This window comes from Oreochromis aureus, linkage group 12 (genome assembly GCF_013358895.1).
Source record: "Oreochromis aureus strain Israel breed Guangdong linkage group 12, ZZ_aureus, whole genome shotgun sequence".
In the NCBI taxonomy this organism is placed as follows: domain Eukaryota; kingdom Metazoa; phylum Chordata; class Actinopteri; order Cichliformes; family Cichlidae; genus Oreochromis; species Oreochromis aureus.
The window spans coordinates 11,411,574-11,430,684 of NC_052953.1; the positions used below are offsets into that span (position 1 = coordinate 11,411,574).

Here is a 19,111-nt window from a genome sequence, read left to right on the forward strand (position 1 = left end):
GCATATGTCACCCAATGAGTAATATATTGCTTTAAAGTTTGGAGATGATCCAATGGAAATTAAAACTTTTTTCCTAATTCATGTAACCTTGACTTTTGTCCTGTGACCTTAAAGCATTACATACTTCAGTGTTGTATTTTATTATCTTTACCCATATGACTGAAGCAGACCTGGCTGAAATCTCTGACTTCTATAAGCTTTAAAAAAATTGAAATTGCAAGATACATTTATGCATGTGATTTATGTGATTTTGCAAAACTTTATGGCTTTATTGTGACATCGTAGAGCGTTGTGTTAGAAAAAAAAGTGTGTAAATAAAAAGTGTGTTGTACACCTGTACACAGTCATGGTCATAGAATACATAAAGAACAGACTAACATAATATTGAGTTTTTCATTTAAAAAAGTCCTCTTGATACAGAGAAGTGGATGAATCCAGGGACAAACTTCCATTTTACCATGAAACATCCAATTCTTCATCATATTCTTATCATATTCTTATTATTAAGGGCCTAATTGTCACATCTGCTCTTACCAGTAGCAGTTTATAAAAAGTGGAACATAAAAAAGAGACAATTGGCAGAAACTTGTTTTATAGAAAAAGGGATAACCTGATTTATGAACAGTCTGTAGTGACAACAGCTAAAATGACAAACATTAATCCACAAACCATCACACTGACTGTTTCCTTTTCATTTAGAGGGTCAATCCTATTATTGTTCACGCCACGTTGTAGCTGCCTTAAGTTCCTGCAGTGTAAAGTACAGAGTACAAAACCCTACCAGAAACTAAAACATCATAAACTATAAGAGAAAAAAATGCAACGCTAAAATGAATAATTGTCAACTAAGTGATCTACAGAGACCAAATATTATTTAACATGGAAGTATCAAAGATTCCCTTCTTGCTTTGCTCATATTGGTCGATGCCTGCGGATTCATGACATTTCAGATCTGTTAATGGTTTCTTGGATCCAGTCGAGTTGTTTGTTCGAGATAAACGAGTAGACTCCAGGTTTTTTAATAATACCACAACCATCTCCAAAAGAAGTGACTCCAGCCAGCTCTCCATTGCACAACAGTGGCCCTCCTGAATCCCCCTGCAGGAAAATCAAATTCACGATAGTTTTTCTTGGACTAACTAACAGGCGTGAAAAAATACATGCTTTTTATATACTTACTTGACAGGTATCAGCATTGTTTAAACCATTTGAACCAGCACATATCATGCCTCTGGTGATAACAGGTCTGTTGTTGTAATAATAATGAGAGTTGCACTTCTGTCTGTCGATCACAGTCACATTGACTGACATCAGGACATCCGACCAGTCCGTCTTTTTTCGGTTGTTCCCCATCCGCCACCAGACACTTGCTGCCAGCTGGAGGGTCTTTGGCAGTGTTGCCCAACTCGAGCCATTTCACTGTTTTGGTCAACTCCACAGGTTTGTTAAGCTGAAAAAGAGTTAAAAATAACTATTACATATTGATAATGACTGTCTGTACATTAGCTTTACATAGTTGACCACAAAGTAAATATATGTATGCAACACTGTGGTAAAGTCTTGAACTGCCTGTCCTTTATTTATATATTTTATTTGGAAAATGGGAAATATATACAGCAATTTATTGAATTACATAATCTATAATATAAGGTTAAAATAAACTCATCCACATCTTTGCTTCATTTGTTTTTGGACACTGAATTATCAGCTTACCATGAGCAACATGAGGTCATTGCCCAGGAAGACACTGTAATAGTCTGGATGAGGAAAACGTTTCACAACTTCTCTGATTTGCCAAGAATCTCTTTCCACTTTCTGGAGGGAGTGGACTCCCAGGATCACTAGACTCACACTATAAATGAAAAAACACAGTCTAGTGATGATAGTTCATTTATATAAAATGTTAATAGGTCAGTCACCTTATTATATGTGGATTGTTGCATATGGCTGGGCATTAGATTAATTTGTGTGGTATAGTCGGTCAGCCAAATAACGAATTTCAACAACATAAATTGAAAAATCCATTATAAATAGCATTTCCTACAACAGCTCCATGAATATATAATGTTCACAATATAATGGAACATCTATTGAAATATAAATAAATATATATATATTTATTAAATATATCATGTCCAACTTTGTATATTTATCCTGTCAATTAAATGTAATCAACTTAACATGTAAAATTATAGTCAAATTTATTAGTTGACATTTGAAAATTCTGGATACTTGATACTGACACATTTTAGTGCCTATTTTCTCATTGTAGTTCTGGAGCAGGTGTAATAAAAAATAACTTTTACATGGTCTGTTAAAAAATGGTGTAATATTTGGATTTGAACATTTTAACACAGTAATCCTCGGGCTCCTACCCAGTGCAGTGAGCAGCAGTCAGTACCCATTGTGGATGGATTAATGTCCCTCCACAGAAAGATGTTTTGCTTTCCACATAGGCCATGAAAGGCAGCGAGTGTGGCTCAACCTCTTTCCTTCAATAATCTCAGAACCATGGCCTAAAACAACAACAAAAAAATCCTGTCACATAACAAAACGAGCAGACTATCAAGTAATGAACAGCAATGAAGTAATGAAAGTAATGAACAGGTGAGTGAAACAAACACTCTGAACCAACTGCTTTGCAATACTAAAACACATCAGTAATGTGACATTGCATTTGCTGATTTACATGAAAGTCGAAATTACCAAACAGTAAATTCAAGTGCAACAAAAGACATTACTAACCTGGCTGGATGATGAAAAGGAGCATGCAACTGAAATTGCGCAACCAGAACATTTCTTCTTATCTCTCTTTGATCAGACGCTGAATGCATTATAACCCACTGTGATGCACATATTTATATGTTGAGCTGAAAGCTGTGGTTTGACCTTGGAAATTGATTAGTCAACAAAATCAACACATCAAACCCAACCGTTCAAAGTCTGTGGTTAAATATATCATTAATATCTGTCCCACAACACCCAGTCTACAGTGTTCCCACAGGTGCAAATTCACATAATGCCATCCATGGCCTGTAGGCCATACATAGAATCATGAAAAGCAACTTCCTGGGAACCCTTTTTTTAACTTCACCAAGCATATCAGCAGCCTATTTTCTATTGAATGCAATGCTTGTACTCATGGGCAATTTTCATTCCCCACAGTAAAAACCGGTCCCCGGGTGGTTCATTTTTCAGGTCATGGACACCATCAAGATAGAAAAATGCACACACACACACACACACACACACACTTACAAACTATGTAATGCTGCTATGTAATGATGGCGCTCACAGTTTCAGGGGGTACAGATATGCCTGTGTGCCACTGAAAATTTTAACATTTATACACCCACGCTCAAATATGCATGGTGGTTGTGGAATTATGCTCTGGGTCTGTTTTCAGCCAGTGGTACTGGTGCACAAGGTGGATGTAATAAAGACAAAGGACTACCTCTAAATTCTTCAATTTCAGCTTGAACACAGTTGTTTAATCACAAAACAATGATCCCAAACACCTAGCCTTCCTACACATCAATCCTATAAAAAATTTGTAGATTGTGCTTTAAGGTCCATGCCAAGAAGCCAACAATTTTTAAATGAACTCTTTGAATAATTCCAAGCAGAGCAGAACAGTTCAAATACGTCATTGAAACACCCAAATTTCTCAGGAACAATAAGTCTTCTTATCTTGTTTTTTTATCAGGTGTTAAATGCACTGAAACCCAATTTGGCACAAAACTTTTTTATGCTGAGCTCAAAGGAAGTGCCGTAACCGTGAATCAGCAAAATAGAGACATGGAACTGATGCATGAACTGATAAGCTTGTGGTCAAATTTAACATAAATAACAACCTTTTTTAATGACTGTGTGATGGAGATTCTTTACATGTGACATTTCCACTGGGTGTAGACGTCTATGTATATCACTGATATTTTCAGCTATACTTACAAGGGTTACTAAAAGCTGTTAAATTCAGAAAAACTATAAAGCTGGTTGAAAAAATGAAACTGTGTTTGTGGAGGTAAATGATCACAAAAGACATAATGTTTTAATATAACACTCCAAAAAATGAAAGGAACACTAAATCAGTCTCAGCTGATTTGGTGTTAATGAAATTAACAACTAGAGGGGCAACAATGCGATAACTGCTAAAACCAGATTGGATTTACAGATGAAGGCCACTGACATTTTTCTCTCCTAATCTTTTCTGGCCATTTTTTCATTAGTTTTGCATTTGTCCAGCATTAGTGTCACTGCTGACATCATGAAGCGAAACCTGGACCCTACAGAGGTTGCAAAGATGGTCAAACTTCTCCAGGATGGCACATCAATGTTTTTGCCAGAAGGTTTGCTATGTGTCCCAGCACAGTCTCAAGAACATGTAGGAGATTCCAGGAGAAAGGCAGTTACTTTGGGAGAGCTGGACAGGACCGTAGAAGGTCCTTAATCCATCAGTGGGGTATCTGCTTCCTTGTGGAAGCAAGAACAGGATGAGCAATGCCAGAGCCCTGCAAATTGGCCTCGAGCAGGTTACTTGTGTGAATGTCTCTGACCAACCAATTAGAAACAAACTTTGTGAGGGTAGACTGAGAACCCGACACCCTCTAGTGGGCCTTGTGCTCACTATCCAGATTAGTATTTGAAAAAGAATATCGGAATTGGCTGTGCTTTTCACAGATGAGAGCAGGTTCACCCTGAGCACATGTGACATAACTGGCGAACGGTATTCTGCCTGTAACATTGTTCAGCACAACAGGTTAGATGGTGGGTCGGTGATGGCTTGGAGAGGTGTATCTATGGAGGGCCACAGGCTAACCAGCGGCACCTTGACTGCCATTTGAAATTGGAATAAAATTCTTGGACCCAATTACAGACCCTATACTGGTGCAGTCAGCTATATGTTCTGCCAGGTGCACGAGAATGTGATGTGTTTTCTAAGTGTTCCTTCCATTTTTTTCATCAGTGTATTTACTGAAAATAGTTGTAAACAGTAGTTTCATCAAAAATTTGTGAAATAAGTGTAAGCATTATGTGTACAATTTTTGCTTAATAATCATTATTTTTTATTATTTTATTTATAATTTTCCAAATTTATCAGTATCAGTGTGAAGTGGGTTGAAATCACACAGTGCTATCAAAATATATAGCAAACCAACACCTGTTAACACAAATTAACACGTTTCTTCATGTTAATTCCACCTCTGTTAATAACCTGAGAACCTTCACAGACACACCTTGAAAAACCAGAAATTTTTTTTATTTATTTCTGTTTCTGGCTTTATTAGAAAGTAGAAAAGTAGAAATTATAGAAGAAAATGTCTTTCTTTTGGGGTTTTAAAGCACAAATACTCAGAATGAAAAATGAACAAATACGAAAGCATGCTCAAGAATGTATGTGTCAAAAAGCTGTCCATGAGACTCACTTTCAGTTTTAGTTTATAATACAGGAAGTGGTGAATCTGTCTAAAAATCTTTTTTCGTTGTCTAACTTTAATGAGTCTTAAAACAGTTTTAAAAAAATTGATTTCCCTGGTTTTATTGCAGCAGTGGCAATCAGCAGCAGCAAACACGAATGCTCACATACTTGAGGAACTTATTTGGAAGTTATTTGGAAAAAGTGAAATGAATATTCATATTAATAGTCTTTTTGAGAGAAAATAAGGTGGCAATAAATGGGAAAAGGTCATTGCCAACTGTAGTGGGGAATGACTATACTATAGTTTAAGAGTAGCATAGAAAAGCCTTTCAGACAGTATGAAGAAGAGTGGAAACATTATTAATTAAGGTGGCAATAAAGAACAGTAAAGCAGCAGCTGTGTAGCTTCCCCCAGTTATTGTTTTGCTCCAATGGTGTCACCACCTGCTGGCCATCTGGAAAAAATGCAGGTTTGAAGCGCACTTGGAATGGCTTTTCTTTTCAAGTTCAGTTCAATTTTCAATTCAGTTTTATTTGTACAGCACCTAATCACAACAACAGTCCCCTCAAGGCGCTTGAAGTCTGGAAGCCAGGTTTTATGTACTTAATGCATTGACAGCAGCTAAACTACCAACAATAATACATCAGATATTACAGTGACTGTGTCTGAGGCTAAATTGGATTCGTGAAATTCCAGACTTCATTTTTTTAATCCATTGGAGTCTAATGTGTAACCCTAGGTTTTCTTTAATTATACCGCAAAAGTCACTTCTTTTGTTGTTCAAAACTCCAACCAGCAGAAACAGGAGGGAGAGGAGAGAATGAGAGAAGAAGAGGCAGCTGTGCAGCTTCAGCTTTGTGTCTTTTTCACTGTAGCTGAAGTCCGGGACAAACTGTGTTCCTTTTCACCTCAGTACGAAACGCATAATATTTTCTCTGAATACCAGACGATTCTGTTTTTTACAGGACGGTTGGCAACTCTAATAATTAACCGTATTGTAACGATGGTTAAATGTTATTTTACAGTGACATGTTGGTTATCTCTGCACACTGTTGTTATTTCTTTAAGATACATGTTTGGTTGTACTGCAGGAAAAAGGGAGTTAATGTGTGCAGGAAGGGGAGGGGGGTCTTTTGTGGTTGTGTGTGACTGCGGGGCTGAAGTGAGGCGGTATGAGAGCACTCTCCCCGGAGTTAACGGCCTGTTTGCCTGTCACCGAATAAACGGACAAACTGAGACCAAAACGTTTGGTTCTTGAGAACGTTACACTGGTGTCAGAAGTGAAGAACGTCCGCCTGAAACGCCCGACAACCTGTTGCTGGCGACGCTGACCGTCACGAGACCGGAGGATGTTGCCGGACAAGATTAAGAGGGAGACGGAGGAGACGGAGGAGAGGGAGGTTCGTCCGCGCTCGCCTGCCCATAGAGTGAGGGAAACGGCGCTGCGGCTGTCTGCTGAGGCTGGATTTTCTCCAGGTTTGACTAGGCTCGGGACATTTTCGCACCGTGGCCGCGATTCCGGTGGGGGGGAGTCGACCTCGCTTGGCGCGCGTCACGTGATGTAAACAAACATGGCGGCGCCAGCAAGCTGCCGCGAACATAAAAACGCTAAGTTCGGCGGCAAGACGCCATGGGAAGTGTTTATTGCACAGTTTGAGCTGTTAGCTGTTGCAGCTGGCTGGTCTGAGGAACATAAAGCTCTCCAATTGGCTTTGTGCCTGTGTGAGGATGCAGCTGCATGCCTGCTGCTGCTGACCGAGGAGCAAAGGGGGGATTATAATGCTCTGGTTGGGGCACTTCAGAGACGTTTCGGGCAGTATAACCAACCGGTGCTGCTGAGGTCGGAGTTCCACAACAGACGCAGATTGCCAGGAGAGCCCCTTCGCATTTTGGCCCATGAAGTCGAGTGTCTTTGCCGGAGGGCGTATGACAGCATGCCACCATCAGTGCAGGCGGAGTTAGCTCGGGACCAGTTCCTGCAGGCCCTGCGCCCTAAAGAGCTCCGTATGCAAACTCAGCTTGCTCGACCGGCCACGCTCAGTGTGGCCCTGGAGCTAGCGTTGGAGAGGGAGATGCTTGCAGGATCCTCTGGGGGCGCTGATGACACACATGTGGTGAGGGCTATGTCAGCACCTGCGGAGCAGATGGAGATGCCGGCGGGCCCGTGCAGTTTGGTTCAGATGGCTTCTCTGCAGTCGCCTTCCCCTCGGGCTGGCCCACGCCGCCGACCACAGAGCTGCTGGGGATGTGGACAAGTCGGACACCTCATCAGGCAGTGCCCCAAGCTTGCAGTGGTTCAGGGAAACGCCCACGGGCCCGTGTAGGTGGGAGTACACGGGCCAGGGAGAACGACATCCCCACACCACCGCCATTTCCACCCAGTGCGGTCATCGCTGTGGGCTGGACCCAGGTTGGCGACTTTTGCCATGTTCCAGTGATGATTGCGGGGGTTTCCTGTACGGCCCTTCTGGACACGGGGTCCAATGCAACGCTGGTCCGACCCGATGTCGTCCCAACCGGAGCTGCTGTGCAACCGACTAATGTGCGACTTAAGACTGTGACCGGGGATCTGGCCCCAATTAGAGGGAGGGGAGTGTTCCAGTTTAAGGTGGGGGACCTCGGTGTGCCTTATGCTGCCTGGGTGGCTGACGTGCAGGACGCCTGCATCCTTGGGCTGGATTTTTTGCGAGCCATTGGTGGTGTACTGGACCTGGGCAAAGGCTTCCTCATACTCCCTGATGGGAAGAAGGTGCAGCTTATTCCTCCCCGGTCTGCCCAGCATCTGCCGCAGCATCCACCTCCACCTCGGAGACCCCCGCAGACCCGCCAGCAGAACAGCAAGCGGGGAGGAGGAGAGGCTCTCAGCAGTGAGGAGCATCTGGTCAAAGAACTGTGAGGGGCTGACTCCACAGCAGCAAGAGAGTCTATGGCAGGTACTAAGAGAGTTTAGTGACATTTTTGCCCTGAAAGAAAGTGATGTTGGCTTGACACACTTGGTAGAGCACGCCATTGAGACCGGGATGCCCAGCCTATTAAAGTGCGCCCCGCCGCCTGCCCCTGGCTCATCAGGAGGCTGCTGACAGAGAGTTGTGTGAAATGATGAAGGCGGGCATCATAGAGCCATCTGATAGCCCGTGGGCCTCCGCTGTGGTGATGGTGCCTAAGAAAAACAGCCCAAGGATGCGTTTCTGTGTGGACTACAGACCACTCAACAAAGTGACAAAAAAGGACTCTTACCCCCTTCCCAGGATTGACGAGTCTCTCGATTTAGTAGCCGGATCCTCCTGGTTCTCCACCCTTGACCTGCGGAGTGGCTACTGGCAGGTGCCACTGTCCCCTGAGTCCAGACCAAGACAGCCTTCTGCACCAACAGGGGACTATGGCAGTTCAAAGTCCTGAGCTTTGGTCTTTGTAACGCTCCTGCTACCTTTGAGAGGCTGATGGACAGTGTGCTGGCTGGTGTCCCACGCCAACGGTGTCTGGTCTACCTGGATGACCTTCTAGTACACGGGAGCTCCTTTGATGCTGCCCTGGATGCCCTGAGACAAGTGTTGGGGAGGGTGGCAGCTGCAGGCCTGAAGCTGCACCCCGACAAGTGCCACTTCATGAGGAGGGAGGTGGAGTTTCTGGGCCACAAGCTGGGTCAGGAGGGCATCGGCACTTTGGAGGAGAAAATTCACACCATTACTGAGTGGCCCACACCAGCGGACCAGAAACAGCTCAAAGCTTCCTAGGACTGGCGTCTTATTACAGGAGGTTTGTGAAGGGCTTTTCCTCTATAGCTGCACCACTCTTCCGCCTGCTGCAGAAGGACCGTGACTTCATCTGGACCCAGGACTGTCAGCAGGCATTCAACACCCTCCGCAGATCGCTGACGGAGTCCCCAGTCCTCGCCCCCCCTGACCCCACCCTGCCTTTTGTCCTGGACACTGACGCAAGCAATGTGGGGCTGGGAGCTGTGTTGTCGCAGGTTGGGCCGGAAGGTGAGAAGGTGGTGGCGTACTTCAGCCGGGTCCTGAACAGGAGTGAGCGGCGCTACTGTGTCACACGACGAGAGCTGCTGGCCGTGGTGGCAGGGGTGAGACACTTTAAGTACTACCTGTGTGGCACATCATTTGTTATCAGAACTGATCATGACGCCCTCCAGTGGCTAATGTCTTTCAGGGAGCCAGAGGGACTGGTAGCTCGCTGGCTGGAAGAGCTCCAAGCCTTCAATTTCACTGTGGAGCACAGAGCAGGGACGCACCATTCTAACGCAGACGCCCTCTCTCGCCGCCCATGTGCTGCAGCTGGCTGCCGTTACTGTGAGAAGCGAGAGGAGACAGAGCGGGAACTCACAACAATGGATGGAGCAACACAGCTCACCTGCAGGGCTCTTCTGGTGGTGGATGCAGCGGAGTGGAGGGCACGGCAGGAACAAGACACTGACCTGCTGCCAGTCCTGCAGTGGCTGGAGAGGGAGGAGCGACCCCTTTGGGATGAGGTCACTGGGTTTTCCATCTGTACCAGGGGGCTGTGGGCCAAGTTTACAGCTCTCAGGCTGAAGGAGGGGGTGTTGGAGCGTGCCTGGAAGGATCCTGCCACAGGGGAGGAGAGGTGGCAGGTTGTGGTGCCAAGGTCGCTGAGGTCAGCTGTGCTGGAAGCCTGCCATGGGAGCACTGGCTCCGGCCACTTTGGGGTGTCCAAGACCCTCCGCCGCCTCCGCCAGGGCTACTACTGGGGTCAGCAGCGGAGGGATGTGGAAGACTTTTGCCGCAGCTGTGATGCATGTTCCTCGCACAAAGGGCCACAGGATCAGTCCCGGGCTCAGCTTCAGCAGCAACCAGCTGGAGCTCCAATGGAGCGGGTAGCTGTGGACGTCATGGGCCCATTCCCTCGTACAGACAGAGGAAACCGCTATGTCCTTGTGGCCATGGACTATTTTACCAAGTGGCCGGAAGCATATGCCATCCCAGATCAGGAGGCTGAGACTGTCGCTGATGTATTAGTGGAGGGGATGTTCAGCCGCTTTGGAACAGCAGAGACCCTCCACAGTGACCAGGGGCGTAACTTTGAGTCCAAGGTATTTGCTGCCATGTGCGAACGCCTGGGGATTAAGAAGACCAAGACCACCCCACTTCACCCCAAAGCGATGGACTGGTGGAAAGGTTTAACAGGACGCTGGCCCAGCAGCTAGCCATCCTTACCTCAGAACACCAACAGGACTGGGACTACCATCTTCCCCTTATCCTCATGGCCTACAGGTCGGCAGTGCAAGACTCCACCCAATGTACACCTGCCCTGCTCATGTTAGGGAGAGAGCTGAGAACTCCTGCAGAGTTGGCTTTTGGGAAGCCCCCGGACGCGCCAGAGGCACCACCAGGCCGGGACTACGCAAGGAGGCTGCAGGACCGGCTGGATTCTGCACATTCCTACGCCCGGGAGCAGCTGGCGAAGGCAGGCCTGCGCCAAAAGAGGAATTATGACATCACCACTAAGGGGAGGCACTTCCGTGCTGGGGAGCTGGTGTGGGTCTACAGCCCAAAGAGAAAGAAAGGACGGTGTCCTAAACTGGATAGCAGCTGGGTGGGGCCCTGCAGCGTCCTGGAGCGAGTGGGGGAAGTTGTTTACAGGGTGCAGTTGCCTCCTAGAGGGAGGAAAGTGGCTCTGCACAGAGACCGGATGGCCCCTATAGAGGGCAGTCCTCCCTCCTTCCCTGAGGGACGTGTACAGAGTTCCCATGACCCTGCACAGAGGGACCCCGGCCGGAGCTGCGTTCCCCTCCTCGGACTCTCCACCTCAAAGCCCCGGCTCCGTGTACACCCCAGGGGCTCAGGAGGTCAAGGAGGGAACGTAGGCTACCACCCCGCCTCAGAGACTGTGTTGTTCCCTCGGGGACAAGGAAGTTATTGCTGGGGGGGCAGTGTAACGATGGTTAAATGTTATTTTACAGTGACATGTTGGTTATCTCTGCACACTGTTGTTATTTCTTTAAGATACATGTTTGGTTGTGCTGCAGGAAAAAGGGAGTTAATGTGTGCAGGAAGGGGAGGGGGGTCTTTTGTGGTTGTGTGTGACTGCGGGGCTGAAGTGAGGCGGTATGAGAGCACTCTCCCCGGAGTTAACGGCCTGTTTGCCTGTCACCGAATAAACGGAAAAACTGAGACCAAAACGTTTGGTTCTTGAGAACGTTACAGTATGAATAAAATAAAGTTCAACATCAGTAACATCATAGCACCCACCCAGCTGTATAGAAACTCCGCCATGCTAGCTAGCACGCAGTATGAAAAAGTCAGCGTAACGAAAATAAACTCCACCTAAACTTGGTTTATATCTGACTCAGATAGACTGCAGGTCATAACTTCTTACCTGAAGTTCAGTTCACCTGACACTCGGACCGGCGGCCGCTTTGGGTCTCTCCTCTTGCCTCCCTTTTCCTTCATCCACCTGCTGGCTTCCACCACTTGCTTACTGAATCTGTGGAAACTCCGCGATATCCACCACACGAAGTAACGAATAACGAGCCTATCTAAATCCCAGTAACGAGTAACGCGTTCCTGGTTTTGGCATAATAACTAGTTACCGTGCTCGTTACCACAATAATAACATAGTTACTGTAACGCGTTACTTAATAACGCGTTAGTCCCAACACTGCTAATCTCTAAGGCCAAGCCCTACATACCACGTAAGGCCCTGGAAAAACTTATCCATGCCTTTGTTAGATCAAGATTAGATTACTGTAATTCCCTTTATACTGGTCTCCAATCTGCCCTTTTTCATAGACTGCAGCTCGTTCAAAATGCTGCTGTGCACCTAATAACTGGAACTGGTAGGTTTGAGTCTGTTACTCCAGTTCTTTCAGACCTGCACTGGCTCCCGATTAAATATTGCATTGATTTTAAAATCTTATTGCTCACTTTTACAATCATAAATAACTCCGCGCCCAGCTATTTTGCGGATCTCCTCAGCTTTTATACTCCTGGGAGAGAGCTTAGATCAGCAGGCCAAATGCTCCTGGTGTGACCTAGATCTCGGCTTAAGACCAGAGGTGACTGCGCATTCGCCTCTATTGCGCTCTACCTCTGGAATAATCTCCCTCAAGCTATTCGCGCGTCTGATTCAATTCAATCTTTTAAATCTCGATTAAAAAGTTATTTGTTTGGCCTTGCCATCCCCGCCTCCTAGAGCCCGCATTTTTAAGTGTACTGTAACTTATCTTTTTTTGCTTTGATAAATGTTTATAATGATTTAACATTCAGCCTTTCAGCTTGTGCCTACTACTACTATGCCTGGTGTATTATTGGCTAGTTATGTCTCCCAGCTGTCAGTATATTTTATTTTTATTTATTTTATTTTTATTTGTATTATTTTATTTATTTGTATTTATTATTGCTCTAAATTGGTTCTGTGAAGCACTTTGGCAAACCTCTGGTTTTTAAATGTGCTATATAAATAAAATTGTATAATATTGTATTGTGCATGTCACGTTGTCACTGCACCCAGTGGAAATGTGACATGTGGTGAGCCCCCATCACACAGGAACTAAATGGTTATTACTCATATTAAATTTGACCACAAGCTTATCAGAATGCATCAATTCCCATGTCTCTATTTTGCTGACTCATGGTGAGAGCACATCTTTTGAGCTCAACATAAAAAGCTTTGCAATACATTGGGTTTCAGTGCATTCAACACCTGATGAATGAAAGATAAGAAAAAAATTTCTGTCTGAGAAATGTGGACGCTTTAATGATTTCTCTGAATGTTGTTTTTCCATCAGAGAATCACCATGTGACATATATCTATAATGAGTTGGGTTCAAAAGATTACATTTAGGCTGCCCCTACCTGAGCCTGGTTGTGATTTGGTGCTATATAAATAAAATTCAATTGGATTACATTGAAGTAAACATCCATCCATCCATCCATTCGCTTCCGCTTATCCTTTTCAGGGTCGCGGGGGGCGCTGGAGCCTATCCCAGCTGTCATAGGGCGAGAGGCGGGGTACACCCTGGACAGGTCGCCAGTCTGTCGCAGGGCCAACACACAGGGACAGACAACCATTCACACTCACTCGCACATTCACACCTAGTGGCAATTTGGATTATCCAATTAACCTATCCCCACAAGCTGCATGTCTTTGGACAGTGGGAGGAAGCCGGAGTACCCGGAGGGAACCTACGCAAACACGGGGAGAACATGCAAACTCCACACAGAAAGACCCCGGCCTGATGGTGGAATTGAACTCAGGACCTTCTTGCTGTGCGGCAACAGTGCTAACCACCGTGCCACCGTGCTGCCCTTGAAGTAAACAAAATGTGCTAAATTAGGAATTAGTTCATTCCTCAAGTGAGAAATGAAAAAGGGGGACTGTTAGGAATAAAAGAAATATTTTTAATGTGTATCTGCTCATTATATTGTTTTATGTACTTTAATAATGAAGGCTTGTAGAGCAAGGCCACCTTTGACTCACAAATAAGTGCTCAGCCAGACTGAAAAACAGGAAGTTGTAGTGCACAGGCATATTAATAGATATAGACACAAAAAAGAGGAACTTTCCATATAAGCAATGTTCAAGCCTGTGTGACGTGTGAAGTACCGAAATAACACCATATAAGACACAGCTGATGATTCTAATGTTAGAGAGCTCTTGCAACTGGCGTTTGAGCTGTGCAGGGTTCTCTCTCTCTGGAAGATGATTGAATAAAAAGAAATATAACTGTTTTAACACACTATGAGTCGGTTTTCTCTGTTTTGTCATGGGGAAAAAAGGATCGGGTTTAATAGAGCACATCTTTTGAGCTCAACATAAAAAGCTTTGCAGCACATTGGGTTTCAGTGCATTCAACGCCTGATAAACTAAAGATAAGAAAAAATGTTCTGTCTGAGAAATGTGGACGCTTTAATGATTTCTCTGAATTGTTGTTTTTCCATCAGAGAATCACCATACAACATCTATCTATAATGAGTTGGGTTCAAAAGATTACATTTATTTTCAATCCACATGAGGTCAAAAATATACACACGAACTCAAAAATATGCATATATCCCACCTCAACCAGATGCTTTTGGTAGCCATCAGCAAGCTGCTGACATAATTCTGACTCATCTTTACTCCTTCAAAATAATTCGTCACTTTGGCCAAATTACTGTTACATAGTTTGTGTGTTACGTCCTCACGAAGGAGGTCTAGGAGTGTGTGTGGGGACCGGTAACAAATGGTTTGGGAATAGAATGAAAAGGAAACCAAGCAGCGGTGTTTAACATATATTAATGTTTTTTTATGAATAAGCTTAACACAAAGAGACTGCAACGCCGTTTTATCACTAACAACAAAAAGGAAAAAGGTCACTACAACAAAGACAGCAACAAACAAACAACAATGAAAAAAGGCACTTCCACGGGCCCACTGCTACGGCCGTAACAGTGTGTGTGTGTGTGTGTGTGTGTGTGTGTTTATATATACATTTGTGTGCATATGTTCATTTTTCTGACTCATTAATTCTGTGGTCATACCACATCCTTGTAGTTCAACATATAAAACTGAGCGTCACTGTGAGTTTCAACATTCAACATCTGATCAAAGAGGTAAGAAGAAATGTCCTGCCTGAGGAATTTCAGTGTTTTCGTCTCATGCATGTTTCTCTTCATCATCCAGCCAGGCAAGTAATTTCTTCTATTTTATTTTAAATGTATTTTTAAAATAATATACTTTGTCCATCATGGAAACAATTTGAATGTAATACATCAGTAATGTATGAAAGATATATTACTGATGTATTACATCTATTACATGTGACATGTAAAACACACATTACATGTGTATAAAGCATTACAAAGCAGTTGTCACAGGGTGTTTGTTTCACTCATCTGTTTTTGATTTCATGATGCGCTGATTTTGTTATGTGACTGGATTTTTTATTTTTTTGCTTTAGGTCATGGCTCTGAGATTATTAGAGGGAAAGAAGTTGAGCCACACTCACTGCCTTTCATGGCTCATGTGAGAAGTGAACGAGCTATGTGTGGCGGGACATTAATCCATCCACAATGGGTCCTGACAGCTGCCCACTGCACTGAGTAGGAACGCTTACTTTTCTTAAACTTTCAAATCAAAATATTGCAATATTTATGTTTAACTGACTGTGTGAATGATAATACATAAAGAGATTTAACAAGAGATCACAAGGAAAAGGTCTGTAAGACATGACTTGATCTGACAGCTTGGTAGATTAATGAAACCACAGGTTGATTACACTCTAAAAAATGACAAAAAAAATAAATCTTTTTTTCTATTCCAGGCTTCAAAATATCCATAAGTATGTATAAAAGGTACCTTTAAAATAACAAACACACAATAATCTTCTTTAAAGGTATTTTATGTTAGACTTGCTTCAGAACTGGAACAAAAAAGTAGACACTAAAATGTCTCAGAGTATTTTCTCCAGAATCTTTTCAAGCGTCATATATCAAACACTTTTTTGTAATTATTAATGTAAAATTGTTTAAAATAAATGGAGAGGATGAATATACAACATTTAAAACACTGGGAAATAAATTATTGTTCATTTTTTATTTATACTTTGTCCATTTTCCGAGAGACAAAATTGCACTCAGTTAAAGAATAACAGAAATCACGGCTACATACACATGAAATATGAGATAGGTTTCATGATCTGAAATGTTTTTATGATGTCAAAATTTTCATTCAGCTGTGGGAAAATATCTTGAAATTCATTTAAGGCTCAATAACAGCACAGGTGGAATTTTCCATATATAATGAGGGAACTATTATTATTTTATGATTGTTTTACACACTTCTGACCTATTACCATTTTATATACATGAACTGTTTTTGTTTACAGTATGATTCTAGTGATCCTGGGAGCGCACTCCATCAGGAAAGTGGAAGTTGATTCTTGGCAGGTCAGAGTGGTTGAGAAACGATTTCCTCGTCCTGGCTATTACAGTGCATTCAAGGGCAATGACCTCATGTTGCTCAAGGTAAGTTGATAATTCACTGATCAATACCAAGTGAAGCAAAAGTTAGCCTGAAACCCAGAAGAAAAATACTTTGATAATTAGATTTTTGTTTCAAAGAAACATGTTGTGTCTTATTGTTTGTTATTAATTTATCTTCTATCCCTTGAAGCGGACATAAGGTCTTGTTAGATCACAAAATGATATGATGAAGCAGAGTCATATTTAGAACTGTCAGGGGATGAAGTGGAGGAGGGCCAGACATTAGAGCAACAAGGTGAAAGTTCAGAAGGAGGACATACCAGCTTTTGAGGAGCCTGAGAAGGAGCAAAATGACAACAGGCAGAATCCATTGTGGGCATTTTGTAATTTCTAAAACTGTCAGAGACCTGCAGTAAATTTCTCCTGTTAAAATGGGCCGTAGGTCCCAGTTCAGGCTCATCAAAAGCTGATGTGTCCTCTGAGCTTTCACCTTCCTGCTCTGATGTTTGGTCTTTCTCCTCCACCTCTACCCCTGACAATAGGAAGACAGATTCCCCTTCCATTTTTTTCTCCATCATCCTCTATTTGCTGAAGTATGGACATTGGTTGAAAATATGAGGTACATCCTGCTGTTCACTACAAAGAACAATAAATAAAGGTTTTGTGCTGGAAGTCATTAAATTACTGTGCATTTCCGAAATCCAACTAAATCAAAGGCCCTGAAATTGAAGAAAAAAGTTAAATGTTAAGCAACAGAATTATAATATATGCAAAAAAATGTCACTTCACCTCCCTTTTCGCCATACAATATGGAAACTGCAATTTCCATCATTTTTGAAAGAAAGTTCATGTGCTCCATTAGTCCAGCCCCCATAAATGCGGCATCAATAAAAAGTTCAAGATGTCCCATTCAACTACAGTAGGAGTCATATAGATTGCATAAATGGTGTTTGAAAGTGCAGTTTTAGGCTCATGTCTCTGGCAGAGGACAAAAATTAATTGCTGGGTATTACTAGGAGGACAAAAGGTAAAAGTAAACTTATTCACATTAATATATAATGTATTTTTGTGTATATATATATTTAGACATTTCAAGAAGTTATGCCACCTATTTTCCATTTACAACACAAAATATATAAATAAATGAGTTGTGGTTCAAGACTTTAGCACAGTGCTGCATGAATATTTACTTTATGACCAACTCTGTAAAGGTCAAATATAAACAGTCATTATCAATATGTAATATTTCCATGTAATTATTTTTCAGCTTAAGAAACCAGCGATTCTAACCAATACAGTGAAACCCCTTCAGCTGGGCAAAATCGTCAGAGACCCTCCACCTGGAAGCAAGTGTATGGTGGCTGGATGGGGACGAACTGAAAACAACCAAATATCAGATGTTCTCCTGTCTGCCAATGTGACTGTGGTCAGCAGACAGACATGCAACTCTTATTACAACCATCACCCTGTCATCACCAGTAACATGATATGTGCAGGTCATAATGGTTTAGATGAGGGTGATACATGTATGGTAAGTATCAATAATGCATTGTTTTCTTCTTGAAAAGCCATTGAGCTCAGCAACTTGTTTTTTGGCATTTTCACACCAGTGCGTTAGTCAAAGAAAGACTATCATGTATTTATTCCTACAGGGGGATTCTGGAGGTCCACTGCTGTGTAATGGAGCACTGGTTGGGGTCACTTCATTTGGACCAAAGAATTGTGGCTCCATGAAACGTCCAGTCTTTTCCTTTGTCTCAGAGAAACAACTCTCCTGGATCAAAAATACAATGAAGTTATCTGAAATATGATGAATCCACAGGCATTAATCTATATAAGCTAAGCAAGAAGGGAAACTTTTTTAGGATGTTTCTTGTCAAATCTGCAACAGCTATCACCATAGACCCCTTATTATTTTCTATTGTAACAGCTCATTGATTCTACATTTTATATTTTACTTTATATAATAACCATACATAAAAATTGTTATCCCTTGAAGCATTTTTTTTTTCCAAACAACTTAAAGTACTCCCAAGCAGGAGCGTTCCTGGTTGCTGCAGATGAATGCCACTGCTGCAGTAAAAGCACAGAAAAATTTTTTGTTTAAATGCACACAAAACTTATAAAAGTGAAGCAGCAAAGTGAGATTATTCAGCCTGTCAACCAAACAGATTCAGAACCTCCTGTATTACAAATGTAAACTGAAATTGAGATCTGTAAACATTTTTTTTGACAAAGATAAATTCCTGAGCACGCTAAGTATGCTATTTTGTTTATTTCATTTCTCATTCTATTTGTGATTGCCCCCCCCCCACACACACACACCTGACCAAAAAATAAATAAATAACATACGTTCTGCTTATTCTACTTTATTAATAGAAAAAAAACATTAAAAAAAATCTTTGAGCACTGTCATTCATATTACCATTAAAGCTAGAAGCATCAATAAAAAAGACGTTCCCTTCTGTCTTTCTTTCGCTGTTTGTACTGCCATTCTTTAAGAGTGTCATCTTTAGTATAGCCTATGCATACCTTAGAGCTTACATTTATGCATTTCACTAAGTGGGCCCACGTCCTCATTTTAGGTTTAACAGCATTTTAGTTGGTAAAGATGAATGCTTGGACATGAATTGAGCTTTGGTTTGGGGAAGGCCTTGAAGGGGACTAGTGACGGTTCACTGGCCTGGCAGATCCCCATGTACTAAATAGAAGTGAAGAAGTTGAAGAATTGAAAAAAGGAGGCAGGGTGGGGC

The 19,111-nt window shown here is 42.8% G+C and overlaps 1 protein-coding gene and 1 pseudogene across 1 annotated transcript; one reads left to right on the forward strand and one right to left on the reverse strand.

The window, feature by feature from the left end:
* Positions 1-243: 243 nt before the first annotated feature.
* Positions 244-2,797, reverse strand: LOC116316904 (annotated as a pseudogene).
* Positions 2,798-14,912: 12,115 nt separating this feature from the next.
* On the forward strand, positions 14,913-18,811 carry LOC120443109 (granzyme A-like). Its single transcript, XM_039621037.1, has 5 exons — positions 14,913-15,060; positions 15,334-15,475; positions 16,261-16,399; positions 17,625-17,888; positions 18,010-18,811. The coding sequence occupies exons 1-5, from the start codon at positions 14,997-14,999 to the stop codon at positions 18,166-18,168; spliced, it is 768 nt and encodes a 255-aa protein (XP_039476971.1). The 5' UTR covers positions 14,913-14,996; the 3' UTR covers positions 18,169-18,811.
* Positions 18,812-19,111: the final 300 nt, after the last annotated feature.

Bases quoted from the DNA above. Each gene is read 5' to 3' on its own strand.
- LOC120443109 (XM_039621037.1), top strand. From the start codon at position 14,997: ATGTCCTGCCTGAGGAATTTCAGTGTTTTCGTCTCATGCATGTTTCTC. The intron at 15,476-16,260 runs GTAGGAACGCTT...TTTTGTTTACAG, and splicing joins ACAGCTGCCCACTGCACTGA to TATGATTCTAGTGATCCTGG. The intron at 16,400-17,624 runs GTAAGTTGATAA...ATTATTTTTCAG, and splicing joins ATGACCTCATGTTGCTCAAG to CTTAAGAAACCAGCGATTCT.